The following is a 9,698-nucleotide window of genomic DNA, read 5'->3' as shown; positions in this document are numbered from 1 at the left end:
TCTTGAGACTGAAGGATGCCTACTATCTGTGATAATAGTCCTGAAAAGGTGTGCATCATAAACAGCTACTGTTATGTGCCATTAGATCAAATCAGAACTGACATACAGTATATCAATGCTAGGGATGCTTTCTAGATACATAGGTGAGAAGTATAGCCATCTCCTCTCCAGTGAGTTTCCATGGCCAAATAAGGATTCCGATTCTGGTTTCATGAGTTCAGCTATTCACTACAGCACACTGGGTTAAGCAGTACTGTACTAGGATCCACCAAATGCTTCACCAAAGGTGATCTCTCTCCATATCAATGAGGGGAAAGCACATGGCCATCTTAATTGTAAATACAGTTGCAGACAAAGTCTCACCATCTCTCATATGCCTGCTCTCAAGTCTCACTTAGTTCAATAGCACTTGATTTCTGACATGTTTAATAGACATTATATAGTATTTTGTTATGTGCTGTCAAGTCCAAACCAACTTATAGTGACCCTAATAATGTTTTCAAGAAAAGTGAGCTATCTAATGAGTTGTTTTACCCACACCCTCAGTCAGTTTCCATGGCCAAGTGGGGATTAACCCTGTCCTCAAGAGTTCTAATCCATCAATTCTAGTACACCATGCTGAGAACCACATAGCATTACATACTAGACTATAATATAATATCGTTGGCTATATTGTGTCCCTCCCTGCATGGTGACAGGGTACCTTGAGTCTCCAGACACTCCTGAACGCCCCCCCCAAAAAAACCATATAAATGCTACGGTCGATGGGAGTTGCAGTCCACCAACACCAGGTACCCCATCCGGTTTCCATTCCTATAAAAACGACTAAAACTCGCTTGTATTGCTGCAGACGGAGGAGAATCAAGCCAGACGAAAAACGGTTTTACAATAAACCTCGAAAAACACGTATTTGTAATTGGGGAAAAAAAAGCGACTCGCAACCAGGGCAAAGTTGTGTACAAGGGGGGGGGGAGCACAAGTAACCCCCTCCACACTTTATTTTAAAAATAAAACAGAGAGAGAGAGAGAGAGAGAGAGAGAGAGAGAGAGGAGCTGCCGCATGCGCAGGAGCCTTCCCTGGGGCCTAGAGAAGAAAGTCTCGCGGTGCAGTCCAGCTGCGCGAGAGGTCGTCAGGATGGAGAGAGAGAAACAAACGGTGGCGCCGAGGCGTGGGTGAAGCAGGGCTGTCCGCCTGCGTCCTTCCCCCCCTCCTCGCCCGCACTTTCGGCCGGCCATGGCGGCGGCGGCAGCCGCGGCCACGGCCACCACCCCAACTCCGCCGGCGCACTGGAGCCGCTTCGAGCAGGAGCAGGACCTGACGTTGCGGGAGCTGATCCGGCGGGTCACCGGCCTGAAGGAAGAGAGAGGAGAAGAAGCTGCCCATTTCCAGGCGGCACTAAATTTCGCCTGGTCCAACTTCAGGTCCGGGCGGCGGGGAAAGGGGAATGCGGAGGAAAAGGGGAGACCCCGGGGCCGGTTCTCATGCAGGCGTGCAAAGAGAGTCGTGAGAATGCTCGGAATGCGCGCCCCTGTGGAGCATAGTGACTAAGCGAGGAGTAGGAAACGTTTGACCCTTTTGGTGTTGTTTGATTGCAACTCATCCGACTTAACTAGACAACCTGTAATGAGGGATATTGGGCTGACAGCATGGGAAGAAGAAGGGGTACAAGTTGTCCCCTCTTGGATGCTGAGATTTGAACTCATGTCTCCTAACTCAGTGGTCCCCAACCTTGGGCTTCCAGATGTTCTTGGACTTCAACCCCCAGAAATCCTGGCCAGCAGAGGGGGTGGTGAAGGCTTCTGGGAGTTGTAGTTCAAGAACATCTGGAGGCCCAAGGTTGGAGACCACTGTCCTAACTCACTCTATTCACTGCACCACACTGGCTCTCTAGTTGATTCGTTATTGCCTCCTTGTTCCATTTTTATTATGGAACTCAAAGTGGCTTAAATGGGGTTTCTGGGTCTTGCATCCAGACAGTGACAAGACTGAAGTCTGCTCAGCTTCAGCATCCTAAGGCCTTCGCACCAGAGGTGTGAAACTTATGGGTGCCATGGTTTGTTATAGTGCAGCTCCAGTCATCTTTGGCCAGCAGTGCCAGTGGTCATGGATTGAAAGATAGTCCAAAAACACCAGGAAAGCTGTAGGTTCCCCATCCCTGGCTCATACCAAGTACAGTTGCTGAATATGGAGCCTCCTTGAATTTGGCTAATGTTCTCTTCATATGTCCTTCATACTCATTTATGCTATTGCCCATTAGTGTTTGCTTGAGAGTTTTACTAATTTTCACTTTAATATTTCCAAACAAACCTGTATATTTGTGTGTATATTATAATTGATAAAATTAATTGTGTCCATAATTTGGTGAGTAATTCTTTCTGCTTGCTTTGTAGTTGCTGCTATTGTTTCTATAGTTGCTTCTCAGTTTTTTTTTTCAAATAAGCCAGAATCCTCTTGGTTGGTTACACTGTATGTGCAGTGGCACAGATTGCAACAGCAAACAGCCACTATTTAACAAGTTGCCTCGTTGCACACAAGTCATGTGATGAGATCTGTAAGCAGCAACTCACTAACTAGTGCCAGTTTGCTGCGGCAGTTTATGCCATTGCACTTTGCCGTTTAGTTGTGTCCGACTCTTCGTGACCCCATGGACCAGAGCACGTCAGGCCCTCCTATCTTCCACTGCCTCCCGTAGTTGTGTCAAATTCATCTTGGTTGCTTCAATGACACTGTCCAACCATTTTATCCTCTGTTATCCCCTTCTCCTCTTGCTTTCACACTTTCCCAACATCAAGGTCTTTTCCAAGGAGTCTTCTCTTCTCATGAGATGGCCAAAGTACTGGAGCCTCAGCTTCAGGATCTGTCCTTCCAGTGAGCACTCTGGTTTGATTTCCTTTAGAATGGATAGGTTTGTTCTCCTTGCAGTCCAGGGGACTCTCAAGAGCCTCCTCCAGCACCACAATTCAAAGGCATCAATTCTTCAGCGGTCAGCTTTCTTTATGGTCCAGCTCTCACTTCCATACATCACTACAGGAAAAACCATAGCTTTGACTATGCGGACTTCTGTTGGCAAGGTTATGTCTCTGCTTTTTATGATGCTGTCAAGGTTTGTCATTGCTTTCCTGCCAAGAAGCAGGCGTCTTTTAATTTTGTGGCTGCTGTCTCCATCTGCAGTGATCATGGAGCCAAAGAAAGTAAAATCTATCACTGCCTCCATATCTTCCCCTTCTATTTCCCAGGAGGTGATGGGACCAGTGGCCATGATCTTAGTTTTTTTGATGTTGAGTTTCAGACCGTTTTTTGCGCTCTCCTCTTTCACCCTCATTACAAGGTTCTTTAATTCCTCCTCACTTTCTGCCATTAGAGTGGTATCATCTGCATATCGGAGATTGTTGAAATTTCTTCCGGCAATCTTAATTCCGATTTGGGATTCCTCCAGTCCAGCCTTCTGCATAATGTATTCTGCATATAAGTTAAATAAGCAGGGAGACAGTATACAGCCTTGTCGTACTCCTTTCCCAATTTAGAACCAATCAGTTGTTCCATATCCAGTTCTAACTGTTGCTTCCTGTCCTACATATAGGTTTCTCAGTAGATAGATAAGGTGGTCAGGCACTCCCATTTCTTTAAGGACTTGCCATAGTTTGCTGTGGTCGACACGGTCAAAGGCTTTTGCATAGTCAATGAAGCAGAAGTAGATATTTTTCTGGAACTCTCTGGCTTTCTCCATAATCCAGCGCATGTTAGCAATTTGGTCTCTAGTTCCTCTGCCCCTTAAGAATCCAGCTTGTACTTCTGGGAGTTCTCGGTCCACATACTGCTGAAGCCTATCTTGGAGGATTTTGAGCATAACCTTGCTAGCGTGTGAAATGAGTGCAATTGTCCGGTAGTTGGAGCATTCTTTGGCACTGCCGTTCTTTAGGATTGGAATGTAGAGTGATCTTTTCCAGTCCTCTGGCTACTGTTGAGTTTTCCAAACTTGCTGGCATATTGAATGTAGCACCTTAACAGCATCATCTTTGAAGATTTTAAATAGTTCCACTGGAATGCCATCACCTCCACTGGCCTTGTTGTTAGCCAGGCTTTCTAAGGCCCACTTGACTTCACTCTCCAGGAAGTCTGGCTCAAGGTCAGCAACTACATTGTCTGGGTTGTCCGGGATATCCAAATCTTTCTGATATAATTCCTCTGTGTATTCTTGCCACCTCTTCTTGATGTCTTCTGCTTCTGTTAGGTCCCTCCCATTTTTGTCCTTTATCATGTCCATCTTTGCACAAAATGTTCCTCTAATATCTCCAATTTTCCTGAACGCATCTCTGGTTTTTCCTTTTTTATTATTTTCCTCTATTTCTTTGCATTGTTCATTTAAGAAGGCCCTCTTGTTTCTCCTTGCTATTCTTTGGAAGTCTGCATTCAATTTTCTGTAACTTTCCCTATCTCCCTTACATTTTGTTTCCCTTCTCCTCTCTGCTATTTCTAAGGCCTCCTTGGACAGCCACTTTGCTTTCTTGCATTTCCTTTATTTTGGGATGGTTTTTGTTGCTGCCTCCTGTACAATGTTACAAGCCTCTATCTAAAGTTCTTCAGGCACTCTGTCCACCAAATCGAGTTCCTTAAATCTGTTCTTTACTTCTACTGTGTATTCATAAGGGATTTGGTTTAGATTATACCTGAGTGGCCCAGTGGTTTTTCCTAGTCTCTTCAGTTTAAGCTTGAATTTTGCTATGAGAAGTTGATGATCAGAGCCGCAGTCAGCTCCAGGTCTTGTTTTTGCTGACTGTATAGAGCTTCTCCATCTTTGGCTGCAGAGAATATAATCAATCTGATTTCGATATTGCCCATCTGGTGATTTCCATATATAGAGTCGCCTCTTGTGTTGTTGGAAAAGAGTGTTTGTGATGACCAGCTTGTTCTCTTGACAAAACTCTATTAGCCTTTGCCCTGCTTCGTTCTGAACTTCAATGCCAAACTTCCCTGTTGTTCCTTTTATCTCTTAGCTCCCTACTTTAGCATTCCAGTCCCCTAGAATGAGAAGAACATCTTTCTTTGGTGTCAGTTCTAGAAGGTGTTGTAAATCATCATAAAATTGTTCAATTTCAGTCTCCTCAGCAATGGTGGTTGGTGCATAAACTTGGATTATTGTGATGTTGAAAGGTCTGCCTTGGATTCGTATTGACATCATTCTATCATTTTTGAGATTGTATCCCATTACAGCTTTTCCCACTCTTTTGTTGACTATGAAGGCTACTCCATTCCTTCTACGGGATTCTTGCCCACAATAGTAGATATGATAATCATCTGAGTTGAATTCACCCATTCCTGTCCATTTTAGTTCACTGATGCCCAGGATGTCGATGTTTATTCTTGGCATCTCGTGTTTGACCACCTCCATCTTCCCAAGGTTCACGGATCTTACATTCCAGGTTCCTATGCAGTATTTTTCTTTGCAACATTGGACTTTCCTTTCACTTTCCATTGCACTTACTTTGTTGTAATTAGCCAACAGGATTCCAGCTTTGTTATTGTTGTTCTCTATTTTAGACTTTCTAATTTTTATAAATTGTTATTTCAAGTACGTTTACTGAGATGTGTTCTTGTAATTCCCATAGTGTAGCTGAATTGCTTTACAAGCAATCTACGGTAAGGTGACAGGAGTGCTAGTCAATACTGGTGACGTAAAGGGTGAAATTTCTGCACCATTATTATAATAAAAGGAACCACTTATGAAGAAGTAACGTGTAGAAGTTTTAGTTTGGAGATTGTGATAAAATATCCAAGGATCTGTGCCTGAGATCTTGAAGAGCTGCTGCTAGTCTCAATCGTTGTTGGCTCTTCGTAGTTTTACAACTTTCTCATGGGAGCAGTTGGAGATGTTGGAGCCATTTTGGAACATCTGCATTGGGAATGTCTGATAGTTATTGAATTCTGGGAAGATGGCTAAACTTATCAATCTGGTTTTGGAACCTGTGGGAAATTGTCCTATGGTCATTACTATGAAGGCAAGAAGGCCAGCAACATATTGTAGGCTGGTAGTTTTCTTGTGTCTACAAGGGAGGGAGAACCCCAGTGCCCAACAAATAAGAATTTGAAAGTTGCTCGTTGTGCTTATTACTCAGTTGCTTTTTAAATTTATCAATCTGTTTATCAGTCTGCTTATTTTTCATATAAGACTATTATCTATGGCAGATGTCTTTCTTGGTAATTCAGCTCCCCCCCCCCCCAAATCTTGTAGCGCATTTTCCCGGCTTCAGATAATTAAAGATTATACTGTCATGCTCATGTGGGATAGATAGAGGACCATTCAAACTTTTATAATTTCATTTTTGATGGTTTAATCAGGAAAGCCGCCTAGAGTGGTCTATTCGTCCAGATAGGCGGGATATAAATCAAATAAATAAATAAATAAAAGAAAGTGGTAAGTATCTGTTGCTTAATTGTGCTTCTCCTTTGCTGTCTGTATCTATGAAAGGAGCCTCCCTAAGCTGTGAGCAATTTGGGTGCCCCTGAGGCGATGATAGCACCCTGTCAGCGGATCCTTCCTTTCTGGAAGCATCATTGGATTCCTTCCGACATGAGCAAACAAAAAGACCTCTGGATTCAGAATTTGTTGTGGCTGCATGTTTTTCGGAGAACTGTCATAACTGGTTGTCATGTAATTTTCCAGCTGTGAATCTGTGGTCAGGACTTGACACAATTATAATGTCTTCATCAGTTGTGCCTAATTCTGACAGTCATTTTTGTGTGTACAGAGGATACTTTTGAAGTGTCACATGTCATTTCACATTCAGCGTGTGTATGTGCTCTTTCTTTGTCTGTCTCACTTGAGTATGTACTTGCTTCCTCAGCACAGTCATGCTGTAAACTTGAGAGCAGCAGTAATAATTGTCCTCTGACAGTGCTCCTTTCCCTTCACATTCATACTTGAGATATATATAGCTGAACTAGCAAAATGTGAAACTATTCCTTCTATTTCTGATGTTCACATAAGGCAGAAGTGGCAGGTATTAGCAGATCAAGGAGAACCCTGACCTTTGCAGGAAAAAAAAAATCCCTTAAAGGGGCATCGCAGATACCTGGGTGGCTAAGCATGCTTGATGGTCACCGAATGCTTACTGGCTGTTTAAAAAGGTTAAAGCAGGGGAGTGGTGTTTCCTGGAAGAGGGCACAGCTGGGTGACTGAAACAGTGAACAGGAGCGTTCCGCACTGCAACATTTTGTTGCAGATCTCACCTATATTCTGCGCGACAAAAATACCGAAAGGATAAACTTCTGAAGTTATGAATTTCTGTATACTCATGCTTCCCCATATATGTGATGCAAATATTTTTTATTTTCATTTTTTCCCTAGGTTTCATCGATTTCTTGATGTTAGTAGGCATAAAGTGGAGAAAATAGTAGAAGGGTAAGAATGTTTTGCTTTTATGACATTAATTGAGTTGTTTTATTTAGAAAGATTCATTGACACATGCTTAATCTTTTGACATAGAATTTATGAAAAGCTGGTTGTTCACTCAGACCTTGTTAAGGCTGCAAGCTGGAAGAGGTTAACGGATGAGTTTCCGAATTTGCCTCTCCCAACCACTGAAGGAACAAAGGTAGGCAGTTTTTATAGAAGATGTCTATCAATTGTGTCCTTTCTTCTTTGTATTTTATTTTGTTGCCGGTCACTTTGTAACAGAAATGCTCTGTTACAGAGTGTCTAGCCACAAAACAAATACACTTCTCCCTTGAATTGCATGGGTTTGAGCAGCACGGTTTCGGTTATACACAGATTTAAAATAAATAAATATTTCAATAAATAAATATTCCATAAGTACTGTGCTGCTGTTTGTCTCCAGAAAGAGGTCTGCGAAAGATGGCTCTTGGGACTTATTGAAGCCCCTGTTGGTGGTGTTGTGGTGGCCCTTGGTCCAATGGCAGTGGCTCAGGCAGCCCCCTCTCCTGGCAGGGTGGCTCCGGGGGGGGGGCAGGGGCATGCCAGGAGGTCAATCAACTATTTATGTTTTGTAGTTTGGGGGGGGGCATAAAAGTTTTACATGGATTTTGAACTACAAGGGGGTTTGGCACCCCTAATACCAGCTTTGTAGAAGGGAGAAGTGTACAAGGAAGAAAGAAAAGGTACTTTTTGTGTTTGCATGACTATTAGATGTTTAGGTAAGAGACACACAGCGCTACATATTTGGAGTAAATATTGTAAGTAGGCTAGCACTAAGATTAGGTATACTTAACAAGGTATTAAAAAGCAAAGGAATATTGTCATTTTGTGCTTGGAGATTTCCAAAGGATTCCTCTGCAGCTGTTGTTCAACAAAAGATATTGTGGCGAAGATGGAGATGCTTAGCGGGCTGTTTTTTAAAATGTTTAATTTCATTTGTTTGTTTGCCCACTTGATAGGAGCACTTACTTTCAGGTTATGAAGAAAAATCACAGTATTTCAATTAGTTAGGGAAACCTATGAGAGACTTGTCCTTTGCAAGTGATTGTTTTTAATACATGGGTATATTTGTGTTTAGATTCATCCCTGGAAAAAATGTAGTGGGCCTTTAGATTCTGTGTTCTCGTCACAGCTCTTTATCTCAGAATGCTGTTAACATTTTCTGCTTGAAAAAATGTGAAAGGGTTCTTCTAATGGATGGAACTTGTATGGATTGAACATTTAGCGGTTATTATGAAATTTGGAAACTGGATTCCAGTGATTTTTTCACTGGTTCTGTTCATCTTCTGAAGTTGAAAAGCTTTTATTCCAAAATGTAGGTCTCACCTAAATGATCTGCACTGTTCTCTAGACTGATGTTTAGTTTAATAAGTGGACTTGCATGTCTATTCTGTTCCTGATTCTGCTAGGTTTCTGCCACAATTTGAAGGTGTTACATTGTACTCCTAAGCAGGCCATGTCATTCATCTTCTTAACTGCTAACAAATCTTGATGTCCATTTGATTTAATGTGGTCTTACCAAATCTGGTAATTGTTGTTTTATTTGGTTGTAAACCACCCAGAGTGGCCTTCGGCTGGATGGGCAGTATATAAGTCAAACAAATAAAATGGAATAAAATAAATCTGTACCTGTTGCTTAATTACTTGTTTGTCTTCTGTATTTAAGACAGATACTCATTATGCCATACTCTCTCTTCTGCTGTGCTTATCTGATTCTCCTTCCAACACTTGTTATGCAGAGAAACCGAGAGAGAAAGAAGTGGGTAAGTTTCATTATATTCCATATATCTACAAAATGATAATTACAAAATAATTAGAGAACCAAGTGGAAAAATGTACCTTATTACACTATTGAGGTCTTCTGTTTCTTGATTGTTAAATTCATATAAATTCTTATTCTGTTTAATAACTGGTGCTGATCAGGCTGTCTGTGTATATCAGGGTGGGCAACATTTTTAATGCTGAGGACATTTGTTTAGGGTCAAGGACCACGTGCCGGCAGAGTTTGCAGCTGGAAACCTCCACAGAGGTAGCCAAAGTCAAAAGCCCACCCTTTGTTTCTTGCTTTCTCTCTTCCTCCTGACATAGTGGGCTGCTGAGGAGAGGGTGATCATTTCCAGAGAGGCCTAAAGTGGTTCATTCTAGAGGGTTTTTGAGATCAGGCTGAGGGCCATTGAAATTCCATCAATTTTTAGCTACATTTTGAACCTGCGGGATGGGAAGTCACCGAACATGCCAGTGAAGCAATTAAATATAGCATAGTAT

The 9,698-nt window shown here is 42.3% G+C and overlaps 1 protein-coding gene across 2 annotated transcripts in view; it reads left to right on the top strand.

Moving 5' to 3' along the window:
• Positions 1-1,128: 1,128 nt before the first annotated feature.
• Positions 1,129-9,698, top strand: part of TUBGCP5 (tubulin gamma complex component 5) — a 32,932-nt gene continuing 24,362 nt past the window's right edge. The window contains exons 1-4 of one of the 2 annotated variants that reach the window (XM_072994440.2): positions 1,129-1,422; positions 7,347-7,400; positions 7,485-7,593; positions 9,100-9,196. In XM_072994440.2, the coding sequence (XP_072850541.2) occupies positions 1,235-1,422; positions 7,347-7,400; positions 7,485-7,593; positions 9,100-9,196 (448 nt within the window). In that variant the 5' untranslated portion in view covers positions 1,129-1,234. Of the gene's footprint in view, positions 1,423-7,346; positions 7,401-7,484; positions 7,594-9,099; positions 9,197-9,698 lie in introns of those variants that run through there. The other variant, XM_072994441.2, reaches the window with a different exon arrangement.

The sequence above is a fragment of the Pogona vitticeps genome, chromosome 3 (assembly GCF_051106095.1).
Source record: "Pogona vitticeps strain Pit_001003342236 chromosome 3, PviZW2.1, whole genome shotgun sequence".
Classification (NCBI taxonomy): domain Eukaryota; kingdom Metazoa; phylum Chordata; class Lepidosauria; order Squamata; family Agamidae; genus Pogona; species Pogona vitticeps.
The sequence above is the reverse complement of the archived record's forward strand: the minus strand, read 5'-3'. Positions and strand labels throughout refer to the sequence as shown.